Raw genomic sequence first — 27,072 nt, 5'->3', positions numbered from 1 at the left:
TTATTCATTATTTTTGCTCATTAAAGTAATTTAAAATTAAATTTCACCAAATACAAAAAGAATGGGACAAGAATTAGTGTACACGTGTGTCCAAAAGGAGCTTTGACGTGTACAACCTCACCACGAAAATGACGGCAAAGCCTTCTACTCTGTGCCACGTCGCAATGACTTTTCCATGATGTTTACTACTGAAGCTGGTGGTGGTGGAAATCACATCAAACAAACAAGGAAGTAGTGGATGAGATGAGTAATGGAATGTTGGTCGAAGTATTTAAGGCCTCTTTGTGATTGCAATCGGTAGAGTTAAAAGTGTGTTTAACATTTAAAAAGTTGTTTTTAAGGGTTTAAAAAATTAAAAAAATAGTAAAACTGCACTTTTGCTAATTTTTTTTTTTAATTAAAAACTATATTTCTCAAAACGTAATTTCAAACAGACTCTTAATAGGCTTGTTTGAAATCGATTTTTTGTTTTGGCTAAATACTTTTTTGTCCTCTGTGATTTAATAATTTTATTTTTTTTGTCCGCTCAGCTTCGTTTTTTGTATCACCGATAATACCTCAATAATGGTTAAAAATAGAGATGACACCTCCATCTAAATTTCGTCAAAAAATTGACGGAAATTCACGTCAACACTCCTAACAATTTGACATATCTTCATATACATAATTAAAAATAAAATAAAAAAATTTTAAAAACTAAAATGAATAAAAAAAATTAAAAAATTATAATAAATAATTAAGAAAAATAACTGGAAATGGGTGGTTTGGCAGCCTAAAAGGCCAATTTAAAAAATTCTCAAATTATAACTAATTATTGATTTTTTTTTAAAAAAAATTTTTTTTAACAAGCATTGGTCCAAGGGTTGATATTGTTAGGTAATTGAAAAATAAAAATGTAATTTTTAGCGGCACTCATTTTGAAAATGTATTATATGTTTTTTTTTTAATTAATTAATTAATTTTTATTTCTTTACTTTATCAGATAGCACTCACATTGGGCTAGTCAAAATATTGGTTAGCACTCAAGAAAAAACACACCAAAAAATGCTCTACATCCTGCTAGTAATTTTGAGTCTTTGACTAATGATTTGACTAGCCGTTATAGTGCTCAACAAAAATGTGCGCATTGTAACTTAACAATGCATAAGTTAAATTAAAAATAGTCTTTAAGAGGTAGTTTAATCAGTTGGGATTACGCCTAATGAAATGCAAGTCACTAATTCAAATCTCTTTTGCCCTATTATGTAGACATGTCAAAAAAAAAAAAAAAGGTTAAATTAAAAACAAAAATAATCTTATTCTCTCTCCTGTTTGAAAATAGTGAAAATAAGTAATGCACGAATATTGTAAATGGAATAATGAAAGTTAATAATTAAAATGCTAAGTTGAATGTATGTGCAGATGTGCTTTAAAAAATTAGGAAGCAAAAATAAAAAGAAGGTATTCTTTAGCAAAAAATGTAGGTAACGAATGTAAATACTCTAAGAAAATCTCCGGTAGAGTAGCTAAATGATGAGCGATTTTTCCCATCGTGCATACTCGCCAAAATACCTTTTTTGTTACACTAAATAATTAGAATCGATTATTCATTGCAGCACATTACATCATTAAAATATTGTTTATCTCAATTTTTTTTTTTTTCTTTCTCTTCTTTAAGAAAATAATAATAATAAAAAAAACCTGAAAAATAATATTTAAACAAAAGTGTGCCCGCTTGAGAGTAGAATACCCTATAGTATACGCATTGTGAGTCACGGGTCCCCAAGTCCAAAGTGCCAATGTATTGAAAAACAGTAGAGTATTGGTGCGGGTATGGGGCAGGCTCATTCCGACTTGGAGTGGTCGTGGCTCCATCAACCAAGATGGGTCAATTTCATGGTAAACGACAGCTATTCTGTTTTTGGCAACCGGGAAGGGACCACGCTTCAGAAAACCACACGGTCGTTGTCTCACAAGATATTCCCAACCTTTTAAATCCCCTTTTTATCTCTCTTTTTTTTGATCGAATTCTTCACCAAATCTCTCTTCCAATTGATACAGGGATCAGTGTCCCACTCCAACACACACCCGAGAAATACACAGTGAATAGCTTATTTATCCAATGCCAAAGCAAGTTCTGAAAGCAGGAAGCAGACCGCCATGGGTGGGTTTGGCAGCAGCAGTTTGGATCCAAATAGCGGCCGGCAATGCGTACAACTTCCCGCTCTACTCTTCAGCACTCAAATCCATCATGGGCTACAGCCAGCAGCAGGTGACGATCCTTGGAGTGGCCAACGATATTGGAGAGAGTGTGGGTATTCTCCCTGGTATTGCCTGCAATAAGTACCCTCCTTGGTCTGTGCTTTTGGTTGGTACCGTGCTCTGTTTCTTTGGATATGGTGTTCTCTGGCTTGTTGTTAGCCAGACTGTTCAGAACTTGCCTTACTGGCTGGTGAGCGACCATTTCAGCACTCTATCCCAATCTTGTTTTGTTTTATTTTACTTCAAAAACCGCCTGATTTTTGGATACGATATGAACTTGATCGCCTAAAACGATAGCTGGTGAGTTTGTTTTTATCCAGGAATTGAAGTTCTGCATACCCCGGTTCTGAATTTGATTGTTTTGGCGTTATTGCTTGATGGGTTCTTTGTCTTTACGCATATCGTTTGAAATTGATTGTCTGAAACTGAAACTACTGGCTGGTGAGCTTAGTTTTCCCAAGTTTTTTTTTTTTTGCATGCCCTCTTGTGTATTTGATTGTTTTGGAATTATTGTTTGGTGGGTTCAATTCGTACCATTTGAAATTGATTGTGAGAAAGAACTGACTGGTAAATTAGTTTAATTGTTTTTTGCACATCCACTCTTGCATTTGATTGTTTGAAATTATTGCTGGATGGGTTCAATTGTTTTATTGCATATTTTCTATACGATTTGATTTGTCTGTGATAACTGTCTTTGAGTTCATATATTTTCCATATTTTTGGTTGGAAAAAGTGTAAATCTTTGTACTTTTTGTAAATTTGATCGTAGAATGGATTATAATTAATTTCTTGAACTGGGTTTGTCTGAAAATAGAGTGTTGGTGGCTTATGTATAAAATTTCAATGAGGATTGCATGACCATAGCAGTTCATGTGTTTGGGCGATTTCACTTATTTTCTGCGAATTTTTGTTTGCATAGCTGCCCACTAATATCTTAAAGCTTGGTGAAATTGGTGTTGTAATTTAGTAAATTAGTCTGCGGTTTAGCATTACTACTTGCTGACTTGTCATCTAGATACTTTAAGGAGCTACTAAAAATACTGTGGACCTTGTTGAATCTTCATATTTATGCTGAAAAAGTTGCACTGAAAGCAGTGGAATTTTAATTACTCTTGGAAGGGTATGTTGCGACAGTTCTCTACCACTATCATAGCTTATAATTGTGAAGAAAATCTTGAACTTTGGGCTTACAAATGATAAGTTATTGATTTGTTACTGTTTTTACATTTTTTTTCCCACCTCTTTTAATCTTCATCCTTGTGAGGAAAGGTCCAAATGCAACATAATGGAGCTCCTATAAATGCTCAAAAGTGGTGTAGGCTGTAAAATTGTTTATATATCAACATGTTAGGAGTTAGTATCTTTAATTGGATTTCAGTTGCATTGTGGCCAGGAAATTTTGGAAGTCTGCATTTGAATTTCCTCATGTTTCACTAGATCCCCATGTTCAGATTTTCCCTTGGACCAACTTTTCATCTCTCCAGACCAAGCATGGGCAGGGTTTTGCTGATCACAAGGATCTGGATCAGGTCAGCGGTAATAAGTGATTTTGGCAGTGGATAGTACAAAAAAACACTCATCACTCTAAAGTTTTTCGGTGAGTGGATGGGATGCTATTGCATGTCATAGTTATCATCTTAGACACATCTATATAATAATAGGAGATTAATGAAGTCACTGGTGATTTAATGATGGTTTACCTAAACTTGGAATTCGTTAGAGAGATAGTCTAATGTGAACTTGAGTTGAAGAATGGACAGAACAAACTAGTTAATTTGAATAACTTCCCAAAGTATGGGCGTTAATGAGGAAAATGCTAAGGAAATTACAATGTTTGTGGTTGATGAGTGTTGCAAAATTCAATGGATAGGAAATTCTCTATGATTGGTGCTTAGGGAGGCTGGTGGTTCAAGAAAAAAAGAGTTGGTAACTATGTAGATACGATTCGGAAGCAAATGTTTAAGCAATTAACTGTTGAAACAGATTATATTTCTCAAATTATTAGTTTTATCACCTCAATATTTATCATAGTTTACTACATTTTAAGCATTTATCACCTTAGCATTTACCATATTTTACGACATTTTAAAATTGATAAATGCTAATGTGAGAAAATCTTAACCATTTAATTTGAAAATGGTTATTGAGATGTGATTTTGTCTTTGCTTATGTAATGGATGAACTTAGTAGATCTATTTAGGATAAGGTCCCATGGTGTATGCATTTTTGCAGAAAACATTGATGATACTATAATGGAAGCTAACTCTACTTATCAAAAAAATAAAATTAATAAATAATGGGAGCTAACTCTAAGCTGGAAGTTTGGGAGGGTGCTTTAAGTTTAAGGTTAAGGAGGATTAAAATCAAGTATATGCAATGCAAGTTCATTGTTGCATAGGTTATTTGGAAATGCTTCATAATCTTTGTCCTCTATTAGAAAATTTTCTATTTATAGAAGTGTTTACACAATATTCTAGATTAAGATAGCTCACTCATACAGCTCACACTAGGAATTGGATGACGCGAAGAATTCGTTGCTGTAGAATATCTGTTGAGGTAAATGAAAAATTCTATAGGAGTACTATAGGACCTGTTATGCTTATGGGTAAAGAATGTTGGGTTGTAAGAAGTAAAATATCCATAAAATCTAAGTAGTTGAAATGATAATGTTAAGATGGATGAATGAGATATTAGGAAAAATAAGATAAAGAAGATATGTTCACAAAATGAGCCTAATCAAAATGAGATTATTAAGATGGATGAGTGAGATACTATGAAAGATAAGGAAAGACATCATCTGTTCAAAGGCAGGGATAGACCTTTTTTGATGAATAGATTAGAGAAAGTGGCTTAAGATGGTTTGATAATGTGCAATGGAAATTGACTAATGTACCGATGAGAAAGAGTGATTTAATTAAATTGAGAGAGTGAAAAGAGGTGGAGAGAGGCATAGATTGACATGGGTAGAAGTAGTGAAAAAGGGTATGCTAATTAGGGAGGTGATAAATTGCACGAATTTAAGTATGATAGAATGATGGAAAAGAATAAATATGGCCGATCCTGATAATGAGGTTCCATAGCAAATTCCAATTGAATTGAGATTCGGGTTAAGGTTGAGTTGAGTTGAATGAAGTATTATTGTATGTTTCCTTTCTCAGCAGGGATTTATATATCTTCTTAAGAATATTTGATGAGCTTAAATGAAAGACAATATATTGAACCAGACCTGTTGTCCTGTCATATATTTGACTTACTCGTAGGTTTTTTGCTGATGTTTGAAAAAGGAAAATGTCATATAGAAAGTAAATTCAATTGATATGTTGTCATACACGGATAGACAGACAAGCATCTATATATGTATGAACTCATGGCCAATGCAAAGGAGTAAACGCTTCATCATTGTGCGTGAGGTGCTTATGCAGATTTATTGGTTCATATTCAAATGTAGACACAAAGACACAAAGATATCATCCTATTTTAAATTAGACATCATTACCATAATTTTTCCTGTTTTGCAAGTGTCTATCCTGTTCATTCTTTTTCTAATATCATGTTCATTTTAATTCCATGTTTCCCTTTAGTTTTTTTTAATGCTTTTATGAAGGACAATTATGTTGGTTTTTTGCTTCATTTGCTTTTTTAATATTTGTGTTTGACCAGTTCATTTCCAGCATGATACTTTTGATTGCACCTTTTCAAGTTGGTAGATTCCCCATGATTTTGGGCATTTCTGTCTCTGTATATGTTGGTTTTAGTTGATTTGTCAAGCTGTTATCTTCATGCAAGCTACGGAGCTACCCTTGTCATTTTAGAATTATTATGTGAACCTATTGGTAATGCAATCCTACTTCTTATTAGGAATCAGCAATGTGACTAAAATGAGTCTTCCGAATCAAAGTTTCCTTCTCCATAATCCACATGTGAATAACTATTTAGATAGTCCTGCATTATCTTTTCCAATTACAGGAAAGAGATTTAATATTCCTTTTTTTTTGTCTTTCGGATGAAGAGTTGTCAATTTTTTTACGAAATAACAAAGACCACATGGAAGTAAGTTCATTATGTCAGTGGAGGAGATTTGTTTCTATAAATAAACAATAATTCATTTGAAATATTGACATCTTTTTCCCTTGAGCTGTTATTTATTTATTTTTTATAGACCCTTGAGCTGTTTGTAATCACTGCTAATTTCTTTTGTTTCCATCATAACATCACATGCTTTAATTTTTTGTGTTATACTTGCATTTAGAATTTTGGTAGTATTACATACATATCCCCTTTCTAGAATATGTAGGTATAATCTGTATCTCCAATTCTATGGCAGTTATGGCTTGCACTATGCATTGCCACCAATAGCAGTGCATGGCTTGGCACATCCGTGCTTGTAACCAACATGAGAAACTTCCCTCTCAGTAGGGGCACTGTTGCTGGCATTCTCAAAGGTTATATTGGACTGAGTGCTGCAGTATATACAGTAATATATATGGTGCTTAATGACTCATCATCAAAACTATTGGCGTTCCTTGCACTTGGGCTTCCTGTTATATGTTTAGCCATGATGTACTTTATACGGGCTTGTACTCCAGCTTCTGGAGAAGACTCTTCAGAGCACGTCCATTTTCTTTTCACCCAAGCTGCTAGTGTTTTGCTTGCTATATATCTTCTCTCAACCACAGTGATAAGTGACACAGTTTCTCTAAGTGACACTGTTACCTACATTTTAATTGCCATAATGGTTATCCTTCTGATGTCCCCCCTTGCAATTCCTCTGAAAATGACACTTTTTCCTGCGAAGAAACTTGGACCTACCCCGGCTACTTCTTCAGACGATTTGGTTGGTTCAACCCAAACAGATCCTTTGTTAATACCATCTTCATCGGCTACACATCTTGGAAGTTTCTATGAGAACGATGATGCCTCAGATGTGGAAACACTTCTTGCTGTTGGGGAGGGGGCAGTGAAGAAGAGAAGGAGACCTCGTAGGGGAGAGGATTTCAAGTTTCGTGAAGCTCTTATCAAGGCTGATTTCTGGCTTCTTTGGTTTTCATACTTTCTGGGGGTTGGTTCGGGAGTAACAGTTCTTAATAATTTGGCTCAGATTGGGGTTGCAGTAGGTGTTGATGATACAACAATGTTGTTGGCACTCTTCAGCTTTTGCAATTTTGTGGGTCGTCTTGGCTCGGGTGCTGTTTCTGAACATTTTGTCAGGTCATTACTCATTTCCTGTGATTTAACTGGTCATATAATAGGTTGAAATATGAATCTCTCTCTCTCTCTCTGGTTGAAAAGGCTTTGAACCATGGCTCACTTTTTCATTGAGCATACCTAGCATGATTTTTCTTGATAAATTTTTATTGCCCCTTACATGCATTCTTTTCCTTTTCTCTTCCCTTTTTCTTTTTTGACTTAGGGAAAGAGCAAAGTTAATTGCAGTATTATATTAAAGATTTTCTAAAAAATTATCTTTCTAAATTGTGTTCTAACATTGGAGTTTATGACCTAAATTCTTGTAGTTCTGAATTGCAGAGTAAATTTTTGTACCTTTTGTGTTTTTGATAGGTGTTATTTTCTTGCTATTTTGTGCAGCAATAATACTAACTTAGATGAGATTATGTTTATTACAGATCGAGATTACTTCCTCGTACATTTTGGATGATATGTGCACATATAATCATGATCATATCATTCCTTCTATTTGCATCAGCCCTCAATGGTACTATCTATGTTGCAACTGCTCTGCTTGGAATCTGCTATGGTGTTCAGTATTCTACAATGGTCCCCACTTCCTCTGAGATTTTTGGTTTAAGGCATTTTGGAATAATCTACAATGCCATGGCATTAGGCAATCCTATTGGTGCAATCCTCTTCTCAGCTATTCTTGCTGGTTATGTATATGATGCAGAAGCTGCTAAGCAAGGAGGGTCTACCTGTGTAGGTGCCGATTGCTTCAGGCTCACTTTCCTGGTTCTAGCTGGCGTTTGTGGCCTGGGCACCGTCTTGAGCATAATTCTGACCATTCGAGTACGACCAGTTTACCAATTGCTTTATGCTGGCGGTTCTTTCCGACTTCCTCAGAATTCAGACCACTGAGACTGGAGTTACTATTATCTGATAGGATCAGAGGCATACGGGTTTTGTGGAGGTATGATTCAATAAAGTTAGCTGCCTAGCTAGGGAATATCCACATGCCTTTGCTCTGTATTATTTCTCCCCAAGCTGATTTGTTTGTTGTGGGCCTGCTAATGGCAATTTGTTTGGGGGGGGGGGGGGGGGGGGGGGGGGGCTTTGAGGGAGTGTATTTTTTATGTATCAACACAATCACATGCCATCTTGAGATAAAACATTCCAAATTTTGACATAATTTATCCTGCTGTATCTTTAGCTTGGTTGGTGTGCTTTTCAGCTTACTTTGAAGACACTGCATATTTTGAGATCACATTTTAACACCTCCATGGCAATAACAAAAAGGTATGGAGAGAGGGGATCCCCCTGCCTCATACCTTTCCTTCCTTCAAAATACCCTACAAGTGTTCCATTTAAGGCAACCAAGTACTTGGGGGTAGAAATACACTCCCTGACCCAACTAATGAATTTACAAGGAAACCTAAAACACCCAAGACAATATAAGAGAAACTCCCAATCCACAGAATCATAGGCTTCCCAATTTGTATTCTTGGAGTTCCTAACCTTCACCAACTTGTGAAAATAGGAGTTATTCTGATCCCCAAGGTTGAACCATTTGTTCCTTCCCTTCTCTTGCACTCATTGAATTGAGCCCTCATTTACTATTTGGGAATTTAGGTAAGATAAGAAATGATGAGACATGAAATGACGTAACTTCTCTTCTGTCTGTTTGGATATCAGCAAATTTGTTGCGAGTATTTATGGTATGGCAAAAATATATTATGGATCCCTGAGAAGTGTGGCCCTCTCGCTTCATTTACTTGGTATATTTCTCATGTCATTCAAATATCCAATCTTAGGAAATGTATGTGTCATTTTAACCATTTCATTTCTCTTCCAAACAGACTTTGGCTTCCAATTGAAAAACTTGTTTGTTTACCCAACGATAGGAGTAGAGAGAATTGTTCATGTAAAGTTTGAGTATGAAAAAAATCTTCAATCTATGCCCTCAAACCATTTTGTAATTGAGTTTAATTAGTGTTTACCCCAATTTTTGTCTTCCTGATAAAAAAAATAGTAAGTTGGGTAAGGTGGGTTACTATTTGGTAAGGGGTGAAACTAGCTTATGGCTAGAGTACCCCCCCGCCCCCCCCCCCCCTCTTTTTTTTTTTTTAATGAAGTAGACCCTTTAAAATTTAATTTCCTCTCCCTTAATCCTTATTATTTTTATTTTTTAATTTTTTTTAAGTTTTGCCCCTTCACTAAAATTCTTGGTTTTGTCTTCTATTTGGCCAATCCACCTTATTTATTTATTTATTTTGATTTAGAAGATTCAGGTTGGTAGGTCTAAATTGCATTTTGCTATGTCAGTTAATTTTGTGAAGACACAAGCCTTTAATATCCGGTTGAATATAAAGTTTTCTCCAAGTAGGGTTGGGAAATTTTTGTCTAATTCAGCCTATTAAATTGACACGTGGTTAAAATACAAGTAAAAAAATGCATATAAAAATCACAAGTTGACGGAATTTGAAGAAAAAACTTTATTATATCAGTTTACTTCATCTTATCTTTACCACCAAAAATAAAATAAAATTTCTGCATTTAACAATACTTGAATCCCAAGAACAAAAAAAGGAAAAAAAAGTCTATGCTCTGAATAATTTTGGAGATGCATAGGCTTTCGGCAAGGAGTTTTTCGCGAATACACTTCGGTTAATTCAAGGGGCGAACTCCCAATCAGATGGCCCAAGAAGTAGGTTGCATGGATTTTGAACTTAAGACCTTAAGGAGCAAACTCAAAGTCACAAGCTATCCAACCACTTGGCCAACCCCTTAGGGTTAAAAGTAATTGGACTAACATTATAGTTCTCCTTACAAAGACCTTAAATTCCCTTTACTCCTTTCTCTCGCTTTGATTAGAAAAAAAAAATACAAAGACCCTAAATACTGGTGCTTTCTTTTTCTACCTTTCAATAAAGACAATTAACATACATATGCAAGGGAGACAATCTCATTGCTGAAGCAGGCCCTTGCTGCTAAAGTTTGTCATCCGCATGACCCACCCACCACTAATGAAAAAAAAAAATTAAAAAAACATAAAAAGTCTTCTGAAACACACAATCAAAAGATTGAAAACCCCTCTGGTGGAAGAACCCAAAAAAACCCATCCCTCACCATTAAATTGAACTCCAGTCTCCAGATATCAGAAAAAACAAGAGAGAAGAGAAGAAAAATTCATGTGGGTTTCAAGTCCTGAAACAGAGTATCCCACCTGATCTCCTCAACTCCGGTCAGCCAGTACCCATCATCGCTGCTTTCCATCTTTTCCTCCTTCCGGAGATCATACACCACAGGGCTAGAAAAACTGTCAACGCAACGAGGACTCCCGTTTGTGAGCAACAGCCTCCCCTGCTTCGCCTTCGCCGCCGCCGTCGTCGTCATCAATCTCTTGTTCCTCTTCACCATCGCCCCCTTCCATCTCGACCCGTAACCAGGCCTCGGCACAACCACGAGCGCCGACGACTCCTCCCGGCGAACCCACGTGCGGATGTATTTCCCCAAGCACCTCTTCGTCCTCCTGATGGCGACGAGAAGCCTCGACATGGGTCGCGGGCTTGTACCCTTCTCCTTTCTAGCAAGCTTAAGGATCTCCAGCCTGTGTTTGGCTATGGAGATCCCCATGCTCTGCAGAAACTCATGGTTAAAATAAACCACATCTTCTTCTTCAAGCTCGTTGTGAGCAAAAGCAAGGCCATATTCGTAAACCAGAGACGGCTCAAGGCCGGTTTTGGATAGCCAAGAGAACCAGTCCATGAAAATATGTGTGTGCTCTGTTTTTCAGTGATAAATTGAGAGAAAAACAGAGATATATATATATATACGCAGATGGAGGTGGAAGACTTTTGTTTTGGAAAATTGGGTGGTTGTTGAAACTTGAGAGTGACTAAAGGGGAAGAAAGTGGGGTGGGGTCTCCATGCCCATGTTCCCTCCAAAAACAGGGAGGGGGTGTGATGGAAGTTTGAGGAGTGATACCCAAGGATTCCTTGCGGAAATGTTTGCCATCAATCACGGCTTGGGTAAAGAGAGTATGGTGTGGGACACGATGACCGCTTGTTTTTGGGTGTGAAGTTGGGAGGAAAGTGGAAAAATTGCAGTCCACTTTCAAACTTGGCAACCTTTTCCCCCAACGATTGACAAGTGTACGTTTGGTTAAACCAAAAGCAACCGCTCCTCTTCGGTTCTAACCGACGCTATGAATTTCCTATGATTGATGGAACAGCTCTCATGGCTTGTTTATTAGCCTAAATTACTAACCGCTATTTTTATTTATTTATTTTAGAAATTTTACTTTAAACCCTTAAATTATAGCACGTTTTGATAAGCCTTCAAATTTTAAAACCTCTTAATTTGAATTTTTGAACTTTCAACAAATAATCAATTTGAACCCCGTGAGATTTAACTGTTAACCTCTAAATACAATACTTAAAAAGACCAAAATATTCTTGTTTTTTGGTTTGTTTCTATTTATTGTTTTTTTTTTTAGGTTTTGGAATTAAGGGTAAATTTGAAATTTTATAAAAAAATCAGGGGTATAAACATCATTGTCTCACTTTTAACGTTTAAAATCTAACAGATGAGTTCAAATTGATTACAATTGAAAGTTCAGAAGTTCAAATTTAGAGGTTTTGAAGTTTGAGGGACTTATCAAAACACGCGGTAATTCAAAAGTGCAAAGTGAAGTTTCATTTTTTTAAAAAAAAAAATTTTAATTTTAATTCTTCAATATGAAAAAAGTGAAGGGGATGGAAAGATTATAAGAGCCTTTCCGGTAGAAGTGGGCAAAATAACTACTGAAAAAGTACAAATTTTTACATTAACTACTCATTTTTCTATACATACTCTAACATATTCTCTATTTTATTATTTATTTTTTTAAAATATTATTTTGTGTGGGAGAGAGTGTGAAAGAAAGAGAAGGGGAGAGAGAGTAAAAGAAAGTGAAACAAAAAATAATAAACAAAATTTATAGCGTGAATAAGTGAATATGTTAATTAATATATTTACTGTTCACACTAGACAAAAAAAGTTAAATTGCATATTCTATTGGAGATGAAAAAGCACTACTATTATTAGAAATTTAGCTACTCTTTTGGAGATGCTCTAACATCAAAACGAACAAAACGATGAATATCCAAATCCAACAATCGCCCCAAAACAACCGAAAAAGCTTTAAAAATGATTGAAAATAAGTAAAATAAATAACTTGATCCATTAGATTGGTGGCCAGGTAAAGCCAAAGCAAATCTACCACTACAACAAGAAAATAAGCATTGAAGATAGTTGGATCGGATCCAATGAAGAAATGCATCATCTTGGCGTTGGATGAAGAAGGAATTAATCCCGCAAAGAATGCTCGGTAGACACCAAAATGAAAAAAAAAAAAGTTGCAACCAGATCTAAAAATCTCCATAGATCAAAAAAATGTTTCAACTATGGAGATTCGCGGTGAAAAAACCGTATTTTTTTCCAAAGAGGTTTTAAGAGAGAAGCAGGTGATTTTTGATTTTTCCAATTCTCAAAGTTTATCTAGTTTTATGGAATCACAGACTTGTCTAGTTTTCTACCAATATTATTATGAAAATCACTCATGAATTCAATTCATTCAATGCTACATCCTAAACATTAGCTTAAGTTAATGGATAGTCCAAAACTTTTTATTTTCAAAAAGAAAAAGCCTGTAACAGTAACGACACATTTCTTAAGGGTTACAGTACTATTGATAATGTGGAAAAGCTTTCACATGTATCTAACTATCTATGTCAGAATCTGTACTCTTTTGGCTTTTAGAAAAGTAAGAATGCTTGGTTTGAATGCTATCCAAGGTGGGTTTTACTTGTTTTCATTAGGTTGTTTGCCATCTCTTACTAATTTCTGGTCATATATCTAGATCTCGTTTGGTAAATGATTTTAGTTTAATACTATTCATCTTACTTTTTTTTTTTTAATATTATCTTACTTTTTATATCATATTAATTACTTTTTATTACTATTTAAATAAAAAAATCACTACAAAATAAATTTTTTTCATTTTTTCATATAAAACATTATTACTTTTTCACTTTTTCAAAAAAAATATTCTTACCTTTTTTTTCTTCACATTAATCAATTTTTGCTGCAGTATCAAATCAAAACCTTTTAACAAACACACCCTTAATGTATAAAAAAGAAAGGGAAAAAATACATATATTAACACCCAATATACAATACAATTGCATCAATATCTCCCCAACAAAAAACCCACGTGGCCGTGGATCTGGCCGCTGCTGTGGGTCACCAGTTATATTTTTAAACAAATATTTTTGTAATGTTTTTCTGATTTATTTTTTGTACAAAGGGAGTATATTGCAAACTTTTTTAATAGTTTGGAGGCAAATTAATACAATACTTAATTCGGAAGGGATATTGCAAGTTAAGTGTTAGCCCGAAGGCAGTATGCATATTTTTCCCATTAAAAAAGGAAAAAAAATACACATTTAAATTGTTGTTATCAAACATTTAGAGTTTACATTGACTACCATAAAGGTTGCAAGCATGTAGAAGTGTTTGAACAAAGAGTACTACTCCACATTTGTTATTCCAATAAATCTTAGGTTAAAACTTGCTGACACATAATCATAATAATGTCTTGAACACCCGCATCGTCGCACATGAGGGCTTGTCGGGTGCCTTTGTGAAAGGATTTATTGCGTCAGAATTTGGTCATAGCAATTTATAAATGCTTCAACACTGACAAATGTCCCCAAAGGCACTTGTACGTAGCTTTGTTTGTGTCCCAATTTTGCCATCTTCCACATGCCCCCATCAATTGCACTTTGAACTTAAATGAAAGGCTTCACGGGCCCCAATTGAGACTACTACTATTTGCTTGTGAGCAAGAGATATTTTTACTTGGTAAAAAAAAAAAAATGTTTTTTAATGATCAAGTTTGGAGTTTTTGATATAAACAAAGAGGACAATGTGATTTTTTAATATCAAATCACATGGATTATATTTAAGATCTCGAATTTGGTCACTTTGTAAGCTTATAGGTCACCTTTTTCTTTTTTTGTCTTTGTCTCTGTCTCATGAATGTTGCCACAAATCAGAAAAATTACCGCATATTTGGTGTAGTTTTTTTCAACGGTTAAGATTTAAATTTATTTTCTTTTGCATAAAATTTTTTGAATTAAATATGGACCGTTGAAAAAAAGTACATCACATATGTTGTAGTTTTTCCGACTGTCCAAATTTAACTTCACTTTTTCTCTTTCTCTCATAAAAAATTTTGAATTAAATTTGAACCGTTAAAAAAAAATTATCTAAATCACTAATGCCGTAAGTGAACACCTTTACATGTAGTACTTGTCCAAGGTAGTAATTAATTTATTTTTTTTAACTCTCTATCTTTTTTTTTTTTCTCTTTTTTTTTTGTTCAAGTGTGAGTGGCATTATAAGAGTTGAATACCTTAGTCCAATGACCCTACTGAATTGAAATAACTTAATTTAATTTACTTATGGAGAGAAAAAAGTAAATAAAACTATATATATCCAACAATATAAATAGAGGTATAAAAGAAAACAAGGGAAACAAGTCACAAGGTTGTGTTTGGCAATGGAATGGAAAAATGGAGTGCAACGGTACTATAACATATTTGATTGATATGAAAAAAAAAAAGGTAAGAATGTTTTGTATAAAAAAAGTGAAAAAATTTGTTTTGTAGTGATTTTTTTTATTTGAATAATAATAAAAATGATTGATGTGATGTAAAAAGTAAGAATGTTAGAATTAATTTTTTTTTTAAAAAATTTGGGTTTTTAGGTCAAATCGGTCTGGTTCTTTGTGAACACAGCCAAGTTGTGCATAATTATTTTTATTTTTAATTTTTAGAAAAAAGGGTGCATAAGAATTGATATATACATTAAATTGTCCAAAAAAAAGTACAATAAAGAATATGAGTTTCTTTTAAGTATTTTCTAGTAGGACAAACATTGTTTAGTTACTACTTCCAAAAAAAAACAAAAAAAAAGAGGTGAAAAAAAAAAGACATTGATTAGTTACTCAAGCTATCTGACATTTGATATGGTTGTAGTGTCGGCTGATGCAGACATATCATAATTGAATCCTAGGAGTTTACTAGCGTGCGCCTCTTCTTTATTTCGCACCTAATTCTTGTTTGTTTAACATAAAAGACACATAAAAAGATGTAATTATACTTTTTTATTTGTATTTATTTTTATTATGCATGCGCAATCCAAATTGAAAAGATTTACAACAAAGGCCTTGATATGCTTGGTGCTGTTTAGTGTTAGGTGGGGAAAAAAGAAATAGAATATATATATATATGCGTGGCCTCTATTATGAAGATGAGCCTGAGAAATGATGGTTTCTCCAACTCGGAGCATGGAAGTCACGTGACAAGGTGGGGACTCATGATTCTCTTTTGCTAGCTACATCAAGATTCAGTTGCAAACACCTTTTGTGCCCATATATTCTCTTTAATAATGCTATCCATTTACCATTTTGATCTAGATTTCCTTTTTCAACTTTTTTTGGCTGTTAACAACTATCATTGATGTCTCTCGCACAAAAGAATATATGTAATACACCGATTTTATATTGGGAGATAAGGAGTAATGCACATAGAGGAAATAACTTATAGGGATAGTCACAAGTGTTAAATTTCACATTGTGTAGTTACTAGATAAATTTAGGCTTTATAAAATTTTTTAAGAAAGCTTCAAATTGATTACTTCTTTTGAGGTCATCACTCATCATATATAGCGCATATGTGGCTAGCCTTTTTGCTAATTTGATTATAAATGGTATTAGAGTCACTTAGTAACGCCAAATAATAATTCTAGAAGCCTCTCGTGTCCCTCCAAGAATGATGTGACTCTTAAAATCACTATTGAGCTTGTGATTGATCATTATTGAACGTCAAGCCATATAATACTGGAGCATTACATGACATGGCCCTTGACAAGGACGTCAGGAGTTTAAGAGCTGGGGTTTGTAACACCCTGGTCCCATATTGGGAATATGAGAATATAAAAGTAATCATGAATGTTAAGTCCTATATTGGTTAATTACTAAATGAAACTGGGTTTTATAAGAAATTCTAGATAAACTCCAAATTTACTGGTCTTTTTGGGGTCATAGCGCAGATGTGGCTAACGTTTTTTCTTGAGTAGTTACAACATACTTGTTATCCTATCGTTTTTTACGGGCACAAAATTTTCAGCTCCAAAAGAATGTTTTTAACTTCTCTAAGCTCATCTCCAAGGGGTAGCTCATTCGGCTGTGGACCACGCCTCATGAAGCGGTGGTCACAATTTCGAATCCCCCCTCCCCCTTCCTTTGTGTGGACATGTCAAAAAAAAAAAAAAAAAAACCTTCTCTAAGCTCAACTTCAAGAATCTTGATTTGTTTTCTATAGTACCTTCTTAAAGGTTTCATTTAGGTGTTTTTTGAATTAAAAAAATGATATAAATTTCTTCCAAAGCAGTTTGGAGAAAATATCTTCCAACCCATTTAAAATAGTGCCAAGTGTTTATAAATATTTAAAATGTTAGTCTAAAGGGAAATTATATATAAACTTCTTAGGTCAACGCGCTTTTCTAAAAAACTCTAGGTTTTTTTTAAAAAAAATTTAGTCCTTGGGTCACTCGAAACTACTAGAAAACTCATTACCGTCAATTTTTGTTAACTGCCGTTAGTCCACTCAAAACTCCTCATTTTATCTAATTAAAATATTCATTTTTTATTAATTTAATTTAAAAAATTAAATCTTAAAAAAAAAAAAAAAAAATTGAAGGGTGGCCAGGGGTGGCGGTGCCAACCCCCCAACCCCTATGGGGTGGCCGTAAGCCACCCCAGGGGTGGTTTGCCCACCCCTGGGTGGCCGCGAGCCACCCCATAGGTGGAGGGGTGGCCTGCGGGCCACCCCAAACCTCCAATGGGGTGGCTTGGGGTGGCCCGCGGCCAACCCATTGGGGGTTTGGGGTGGCTCACAGCCACCCCCTTGGGGGTTTGGGGTGGCTCGCAGGCCACCCCTCCACCCATGGGGTGGCTCGCGGCCACCCCATGGGGTGGAAAGGGGTGGCCGCGAGTCACCCCATAGGGGTTGGGGGGGTGGCCAGGGGTGGCGGCCACCCTTCAATTTTTTTTTTTTTAAGATTTAATTTTTTAAATTAAATTAATAAAAAAATGAATATTTTAATCAGATAAAACGGGGAGTTTTGAGTGGACTAATGACAGTTAACAAAAATTGACGGTAAGGAGTTTCTAGTAGTTTCGAGTTACCCAGAGACTAAATTTCCGGAAAAAAAAAAAAAAAAAAAAAAACCAGGGAGTTTTTAAAAAAATCGCATTGACCTAAGGAGTTTATATATAATTTCCCTAGTCTAAATTAGTAAATTGCTATTAATGATCTTAAGGATTTAATGTGTGTTTTAAATGTTTATAAACACTTGACATTATTTTAAATGAGTTGGAGGATATTTCCTCCAAACTAGTTTGGAGAAAATTTATGTCCTTAAAAAAATAACAAATAATATATTGGGAAAGTGCTATTCAAGGAGATTTTTATTCAATTTCAAACAATAAAAATATAGAATGAAAGAATTTGTCAAGATCCGAGTTATTTTCGAACAAAGAATAACTTCTATAAGGTTTTGGAACTAAGGCATTTGTGCCCTCAAATAAGAAGGCGACACATCAGCATGGAACATTATAACAAAAATATGGTGTTCCACCTAATCTTTTTTCTAGTATACCTAAAACAAAACACCTTTTTGGATAAACTTTTCATATTTTTCTCCAAGACCCACCCTAGCCACCAACCTGCCACCGGAGACGTCGCCGGAGGCGACGCCAGCCGGTACAGAGAAAGCCGGAGATGACGCCGTCCGATGCCCCTTTCTCTCTCACTGGCGGCAACATCGATTTTTTCTCTGTTCTGCTGTGCTCCCTCTCTCTCACACACACCAGTGAGAGAGAGAGAGAGAGAGAGAGAGAGAGAGAGAGAGAGAGGGAGCATGAGAAGGTTTCTAAGGCGGGCCGGCGGTGGCGAGGAACACTGTAACATCCCCAGCCCGTTAAGGCTGAGTTTGCCACTTTTCTTCTTTTACAACAAAAGTTCTTGCAAAGATCTATAAGGTCTATCAGAGTACTTGATTTTGAAGGATACGAAAAATGCATAAAACATTATTCAAGAGATTTTTTTACAAGCGAAATTAGAAAACATTAAACTTTAGTTGCGGAATATCATATCATTACAATAACTTATATGAAAAGACTTTGAAAATTAATAATTATTCCCACCCCATTCCGGCCTCCTATTCCAGCGTCCTTTCTACCTGAAAACAAGAAATAAAACTGAATGAGCCCAAAGGGGGCCCAGCAAGTAACATCCACAACCATAAATAGTTTTACTCCTTGTTCTCAGTTTTGAAAATCATTTTCGCAAATAAATATAATTCTAGCCATAATAATATCTGTATGTACGGTTGCATCTCCCGTAACATATACATACTATTACATCTAGTAATAGATCATCGTTGTAAATCATCTTTATAAATCATCATCATAATGCATCATTATAAATAATCTTTGTAAATCATCATAGCATATCATCGTTGAAAATATAGTATCATTTTCTCATAATAGGCCCATGTACACTATTACCCCTGTGCACGAGGGTTGCGGGTCCTTGTGACCATGGCACTGAACTGTGGCCTCAGCCATGCCCGACCGTCAATTAACTCTTTTTCTTGGTGCACTCAACGGTCTGTTGATGGAATACCACCTTCTGGCATAGCCTCCTTCAGTGGTTTCGCCTCCATCCGAGTATCGGTACCGAACTCTCATCTTATCTTATCTTGGGGCCAAAAATACTCTCCTCCATACATGTGCCCTCATTTCATAAACATTTATCTCATCTCTTGTACTTTTCTTTGTACTTCTTTTGATGCATCTTAGGGCAACATGTAGGAGGGTTTATCATCATTTTTCTTTCTTATAATCATCATCATTTCTCAACTTTCTTTTCTTAAAATGGAAACTTTTCCAAATATAAACTTGTTGTGCTTAAAAAGCCTTTAAAGGAATATAAACTTTCTAAATAATTCTTTTAGAAATCCTTCATGCATGCAACATAACTTCATAATACGTAAATAAAATAATCATTTACAATTTACTAAAGAATGAATAAATAGCATGACATGAAGTAACTTTAGAAGGGGTAGTGAATTTACTTACCTCTAGACTGAAGCTAAAAGTGGTATGAAGGAATCCAGTTGCTCCAATATAACTAACATCACTAGTATATCTTTTGAAACTAATTTCTAAAGTCCGCTATCTCTTGTGTTCTTTCTTTCTTGTAGCGCTTGGTCTCGCCCTTTCTCTCTCTGTTCTGAGTAAACACTCTTAGAAAGAAGAAAGACCGAGTAAAAAGCGGAAGAAGGAAGAATATATGCAAGAGATGGGAGAGGAGATGAGTGGTGAAAATTCTGAAGGAGAAGAGCTCTATTTATAGGAGAAAATCAAACACTATTCTACCGTCAATTTACAATTATACCCTCATTTTACTATTTCACCAACCCTATACTATTTCACCAACCCTATACTATTCTACCTTCAATTTACAATTATACCCTCATTTTACTATTTCACCAACCCTATACTATTTCACCAACCCTATACTATTCTACCTTCAATTTACAATTATACCCTCATTCTATCTTCAATTTACAATTATACCCTCATTTTACTATTTCACCAATTACCATTCTCTAATTACCACTCTCATAAATTTCCCAAGAATTAAAATCCTTAGCTACAATGGATATTAAAATAACATCATTATCAAAATAATCTATTTAAATAGCTTTGAAAATTTTGGGACACTACAATCTTCCCTCCTTATTAGAATTTCGTCCTCGAAATTAAAACCTATAATATTATCGTCCAATCTTCAAGTTGAGGGATTCAGATAATATTCCTTTCAATCCTTCATCAAAGCTTACTCTCTTTTATCATATTGAAATTTCCATCTCCTTCTTCTATGAGTAAATCTTATTCACAGTCTAAAGTCTCAATTTCTGCAATCATTCATCAATTCACACTAAAATCTTACCTCAAAATCTTTTCCATTGTTTCTTTCCAACCTCAATAACAACAATCGAGTTATTCATCAACAGTCTACAATCAAGGTTTAAACATCAAATTAATAAATCATGTGATCAATAGTTCATACCTCCAATCATCATAGTCCTCATTTCAAGCCTGCAATAATTCTCTCGATCTAATTTAATCAATCTTATCAAAAAGGTGTAAAAATCATCCCCGCCTATATTCTCTTTAGTATCTCAGTATTCCAAATCATGCATACGAAATTTTAATATGATGCTCTAATAATTAATAACTTTTCACCATCATAAACCTGTAAAAGTAAATAGCACCAACATTCAAACATCATTACATGAATATACCTCAGAAGTGACATCATAATTCGATTCATTCTAAATACACAACCGTTTCTATTTTCTCATCCCAACTTTTGTGTTGATGCTACAATATCAGCGAAAATCTTTCAGTACTACATCTTTATTTGATAAATCATAACTCAACAATAGAAACTCGTAATTATGATTTCAACTCAAACGAAATACACGATTACATCAAATGTAAGATTCTCATCCATTCTTGACTAATACATGCTGTGCTTGCTGCGTTCTAGAGATGAAATTGATAAGCAAGCAAAGTAGGATATGGGTAAGTTTCCAAGCTGGATGTCCCAAAACACTCATGTTATAATTTCTCTCCCTTGGGTCTTGCAAGGTCAAGAAGAGAAAAGAGAGAAAGATAGTCCTGTTGCTTTCTAGAAATGAAGATTTGAAAAGCATTTCAGGACATGATGTGCATGTGACTCATTTCCGAGACTTTCAAAATACCCATATCGGATGCTCTCTCTCTTCTGTCATTTACGAAGACTGAGAAGAAAAGAGAGATATTTAGCCTGAGAAGCATGATCAAGGATAATCTTGCTTCCTCAGGACATGATCAACGATAATCTTGCTTCAATGGTTTACTACTGAGAGTATAAGGTGTTGGGTTTGTGAATCAAATCGTGATGCTTGCATTTTTCTCTCTCTTGAGGATATGCTCAACTGGGAGAAAAGTCGAGCTTTCATTGTATGGAAGGCTATTAACAGAAGATTTCAGGCGAAGGGGTATGATCAGAAGGCATGCGTTGCAATGGAGAAAGAGGTGGGAATTTATAGGAAAGATTTCTGGTAATGAACGAGCGCGTGGTGCGCGTTGGCATGACAATTCATTCAGTTGCTCACGCATGGTATTCGAAGTCGTTGATTGAACAGTGGGTTTGAAAAATGAGCTCAGTCGAATTATGACAGGAGACAAGATCCTACTTTCACGGGATCTTTTGACAAAGTTTCCATCGCGGCCCGAGGTCGCCTAACGCTTTGTTGTTTACTGTTTATTTCACCTGAAGTGAAAAATTCCTTTAAAGCCACTCGTCTGCTGCTTCCAGAAACTTCACAAAAATTTCTTCAGTTCCTAACGCTTAGTCTCTTCTCAGTACTTCATCTCTCCCAATTTCTTCGTATTCTCAACTATTTTTCCTTACTCTCCTAAATATGGGAGCATCATCATCATCCGTTAACAACCTCGATTTGAATGTTGCTCCTGCAGCACAACCCATTGTTATGCCTGACGTGCAACCGGAGGTGCCTGTTGTTCCCCCTGAAGTGTCTGCTATTCATCCCGTCGTACCTGTTACACACCCTAATGAACTTGCTACCTATCCTAATGTATGGCAGCCAACTTTTGTCTTTGACAATCGTCCTATCACTATTCACGATTCTGTCATGCTCCATGATTCTACTGCTGTAGCAGTGGCCAAAGGTTTCGTAATTCCACGGGATCAAACGTTCTTAGCTGATAGGTCGGATACTGATGCTATTAATAACTCATTGGCATTCAGTATCCAAGGTGCTGCTTCAGTTTCTGACATGGCACAACGTTTGAGTGCCAGAAATGTTGAGCTGAAAGTCTCAAGAAACCAAATCGGGGTCTTACAGCGACTGCTCAAATACTACAAACGAAAACACGTGGATTTGAAGCAGGAGAATACTCAGCTGAAAAAGATGATGTTATCTTACGCAGAATACTTGGGACCAAAGATGCTAGAAATGGAGAAGAATACCGAACGTCTCCAGCGACAGCACGAAAAACTCCGGGTCGATGTTCAGGGGTATTGCAAGTCTCTCCGCACACGCTCTAGTCAGGTACCTCATTAGAAATAAATATTCCCTTAGATAATTCAATTATATAAATATATACGATTCTGCTCATACTAGGTTTTCTCTATGCAGAAATAACTTTCCTGGAGCAGCTCTGAGGAATCATCTGCTCATCATTACCACGTGTCTCTTTATGCAACAAATTCCTTTCTTTTTTTTTTTTTTTTTTTTTTTTTTTTTTTTATGGACACTGGTATGTAATATTATAAGGAGCTTGTTCTCCAAACATTTCTTTTCGTAATCATTTAGTACTCATTCAATATTCATTATATAATCATCCTGTTATTATAATAACTTCCTTTAAACAAACAATCTGTTTAACAAGTTAATCACTCAATAAAACATCTAAGTATGCACCATCACATGTTATCAACCTCTAAAATACTTTAATATCATTGAACATATATCTTATAAGAGAAATTTAGATCATGTCACTATATTATATCACTGTATTATATTGTCTTTCAACTCTTACCTTTATGCTTCAATTTACCTCCAGAATAATAATCCATTATCTTTACTTAGTAAAAGAAAATTATATCAAAAGCTTTGGCATGTAACTAAAATTTCTCATAATTTCATATCCACTAATGCCTCAAAATTTAAATATTATCCACAACCTAGGAGCACTAATTCATCCTCAAAACTTTAAGCATCACTTCAATATAATTTACCTCAATTATAGAAAACCTAGCACCTCAAATTCTAAGAATCACCTTAAAGATTTCATGAATTGTACCTTAAAGTCACCACAATCATTCGAAAATATCAAAATCCTTAAACCACAACTTTATATCTCAAAATATCTTATAGATTCTAGGGTATACCTTATTTGCATTTATCCCTGCAATACTTAGGCATTCACTTCATGCCACTACGTAATCCTTATTCATCAATCCATATATTACAACATCAATCATAGTATCATTATTGTCATCGACCAAACCTTAGCCATTACCAAAAACTCATATAAACTCTTATATCATTAATTCAGTTCAAGAATCATTTCACAACCGACATCCATAAGACCATTCGTTACTAAGTCACTTACACCATTTGTCTCACAACCTAAATCAATAAAACCATTTTGTCACCAAATTAATTTCACAAATTAGCTCGCAACCTAAATCTATAAAATCATCATACGATTTTTAAATCATGATCAATAATCTTTTCTAAATCCTCGAGACACCTTAAAATATACCCTTATCAATCGATACTCTAGAAAACTGCCGCAAATCCAAATAGGCAGATACTATAGATCACAACCTATCTATAAAATAAAAATTCATCTCCGTCATTAACATGATCACAATAATAAAATCCTCCAAATTAATCACACTAGGATGATTTTTGTTTTTTGTTTTTTTTTTTTTTTTTTTAACAAAAAAATTAACCATTAGAAAAATGCTCATGCATCATTTATTAGAGACCACACAACAATGCACACTCTACTTGGCCGGAATGTGGCTTCTCATTAACCCCCCCAAATTTTTTTTTTTTTTTTTTTTTTTTTTTGAAAAGTCTGCCAGAACCTTATAACCTTTGCTCTGATACCAAAATTGTAACATCCCCAGCCCGTTAAGGCTGAGTTTGCCACTTTTCTTCTTTTACAACAAAAGTTCTTGCAAAGATCTATAAGGTCTATCAGAGTACTTGATTTTGAAGGATACGAAAAATGCATAAAACATTATTCAAGAGATTTTTTTACAAGCGAAATTAGAAAACATTAAACTTTAGTTGCGGAATATCATATCATTACAATAACTTATATGAAAAGACTTTGAAAATTAATAATTATTCCCACCCCATTCCGGCCTCCTATTCCAGCGTCCTTTCTACCTGAAAACAAGAAATAAAACTGAATGAGCCCAAAGGGGGCCCAGCAAGTAACATCCACAACCATAAATAGTTTTACTCCTTGTTCTCAGTTTTGAAAATCATTTTCGCAAATAAATATAATTCTAGCCATAATAATATCTGTATGTACGGTTGCATCTCCCGTAACATATACATACTATTACATCTAGTAATAGATCATCGTTGTAAATCATCTTTATAAATCATCATCATAATGCATCATTATAAATAATCTTTGTAAATCATCATAGCATATCATCGTTGAAAATATAGTATCATTTTCTCATAATAGGCCCATGTACACTATTACCCCTGTGCACGAGGGTTGCGGGTCCTTGTGACCATGGCACTGAACTGTGGCCTCAGCCATGCCCGACCGTCAATTAACTCTTTTTCTTGGTGCACTCAACGGTCTGTTGATGGAATACCACCTTCTGGCATAGCCTCCTTCAGTGGTTTCGCCTCCATCCGAGTATCGGTACCGAACTCTCATCTTATCTTATCTTGGGGCCAAAAATACTCTCCTCCATACATGTGCCCTCATTTCATAAACATTTATCTCATCTCTTGTACTTTTCTTTGTACTTCTTTTGATGCATCTTAGGGCAACATGTAGGAGGGTTTATCATCATTTTTCTTTCTTATAATCATCATCATTTCTCAACTTTCTTTTCTTAAAATGGAAACTTTTCCAAATATAAACTTGTTGTGCTTAAAAAGCCTTTAAAGGAATATAAACTTTCTAAATAATTCTTTTAGAAATCCTTCATGCATGCAACATAACTTCATAATACGTAAATAAAATAATCATTTACAATTTACTAAAGAATGAATAAATAGCATGACATGAAGTAACTTTAGAAGGGGTAGTGAATTTACTTACCTCTAGACTGAAGCTAAAAGTGGTATGAAGGAATCCAGTTGCTCCAATATAACTAACATCACTAGTATATCTTTTGAAACTAATTTCTAAAGTCCGCTATCTCTTGTGTTCTTTCTTTCTTGTAGCGCTTGGTCTCGCCCTTTCTCTCTCTGTTCTGAGTAAACACTCTTAGAAAGAAGAAAGACCGAGTAAAAAGCGGAAGAAGGAAGAATATATGCAAGAGATGGGAGAGGAGATGAGTGGTGAAAATTCTGAAGGAGAAGAGCTCTATTTATAGGAGAAAATCAAACACTATTCTACCGTCAATTTACAATTATACCCTCATTTTACTATTTCACCAACCCTATACTATTTCACCAACCCTATACTATTCTACCTTCAATTTACAATTATACCCTCATTTTACTATTTCACCAACCCTATACTATTTCACCAACCCTATACTATTCTACCTTCAATTTACAATTATACCCTCATTCTATCTTCAATTTACAATTATACCCTCATTTTACTATTTCACCAATTACCATTCTCTAATTACCACTCTCATAAATTTCCCAAGAATTAAAATCCTTAGCTACAATGGATATTAAAATAACATCATTATCAAAATAATCTATTTAAATAGCTTTGAAAATTTTGGGACACTACAAACACTACGAAGATAATGGGGGGAGGGATGAGTGGTAGGATGAATGGAATTGAAGGAATAAATTTGAATGTGGAATGTGGTGACTCTAGTGAGGATGAGTTAGAGTTCTTTGAGGGGGATGATGATGTTTTTGTTGGTGTTTGGCTGTGATTAAAAAAAAGGAAGTATCTTTTTGTCAATTTAACATAGGATCTTACTCGGTAACTAGTATTTGCTTTTTTGTATTTTGGTTGCCTAAAGGTGAATTGCTATTGGGATCAATTTGCTTTGATTATGAATTTATGTAGTTCATAAAACTAATGCTGTGAGTATGGTATAGTTTTCTAATCTTCTAGATGAAAAAAAATGTCTTGGAACAATTCTCAATGACTTTCTTCTTGTTTTTTTACTGCCCATTGTGAATGATTTTTCTGTCTAGATACTGTTAAAGCATGGATGAATGAATCTTAATTTTGGGTTGCTTTTGTGATAGTTTCAACCCCTGTTTAGGGATGAATGAATCTGATGAATGTTGTACGAGACTGATGAATATCAAAGCTTAAAGTTGATGTTTTTTTGTTAAATTATAGGTTGCTTCTGTGAAAAATTCCAAGAGTAATATTTGATGGTGATGTTGTTGAAAGTCTACTCAAGCTGCTCTGCAAGACCAATTTTGTTTTTTTGTCAGATTTGGGTCTTTGCATGAACTTTTCACTTAAATTCCTAAAGAACTGCATCGATCATTAAGTTTAGTTTGTGTGGGACATTGTTCATGATCTGGCTGATATACTTTGCTTGGAAAGTTGAGCTGCTTAGTGAGTTTTCTTGTTGATTGGAGAACATTTCTTTTTAGAATGAGCCAAATTTATGCAAGAAGCTAGCCAATTATAAAGCAACCAAGCAAAACCACCCAAAAAAACAACACAAAAAGAGAAGGAACAACACCATGGGCCAATGCCAATGCAACCA

At 34.8% G+C, this 27,072-nt stretch overlaps 2 protein-coding genes across 2 annotated transcripts; one reads left to right on the top strand and one right to left on the bottom strand.

Moving 5' to 3' along the window:
• The first annotated feature begins 1,928 nt into the window (after positions 1-1,928).
• LOC132188271 (Major facilitator superfamily protein) lies at positions 1,929-8,516 on the top strand. The gene is made up of 3 exons (XM_059602692.2): positions 1,929-2,431; positions 6,566-7,449; positions 7,866-8,516. The coding sequence occupies exons 1-3, from the start codon at positions 2,102-2,104 to the stop codon at positions 8,329-8,331; spliced, it is 1,680 nt and encodes a 559-aa protein (XP_059458675.2). The 5' UTR covers positions 1,929-2,101; the 3' UTR covers positions 8,332-8,516.
• Positions 8,517-10,290: 1,774 nt separating this feature from the next.
• On the bottom strand, positions 10,291-11,585 carry LOC132187407 (uncharacterized). The gene has a single exon (XM_059601708.2). It carries the CDS (start codon positions 11,176-11,178, stop codon positions 10,600-10,602), a length of 579 nt encoding a protein of 192 aa, XP_059457691.1. The 5' UTR covers positions 11,179-11,585; the 3' UTR covers positions 10,291-10,599.
• Between the last annotated feature and the right edge of the window lie 15,487 nt (positions 11,586-27,072).

Source organism: Corylus avellana, chromosome 6 (assembly GCF_965113065.1).
Source record: "Corylus avellana chromosome 6, dhCorAvel1.hap1.2, whole genome shotgun sequence".
NCBI lineage: Eukaryota > Viridiplantae > Streptophyta > Magnoliopsida > Fagales > Betulaceae > Corylus > Corylus avellana.
This window is presented reverse-complemented; position numbering and strand designations above follow the sequence as displayed.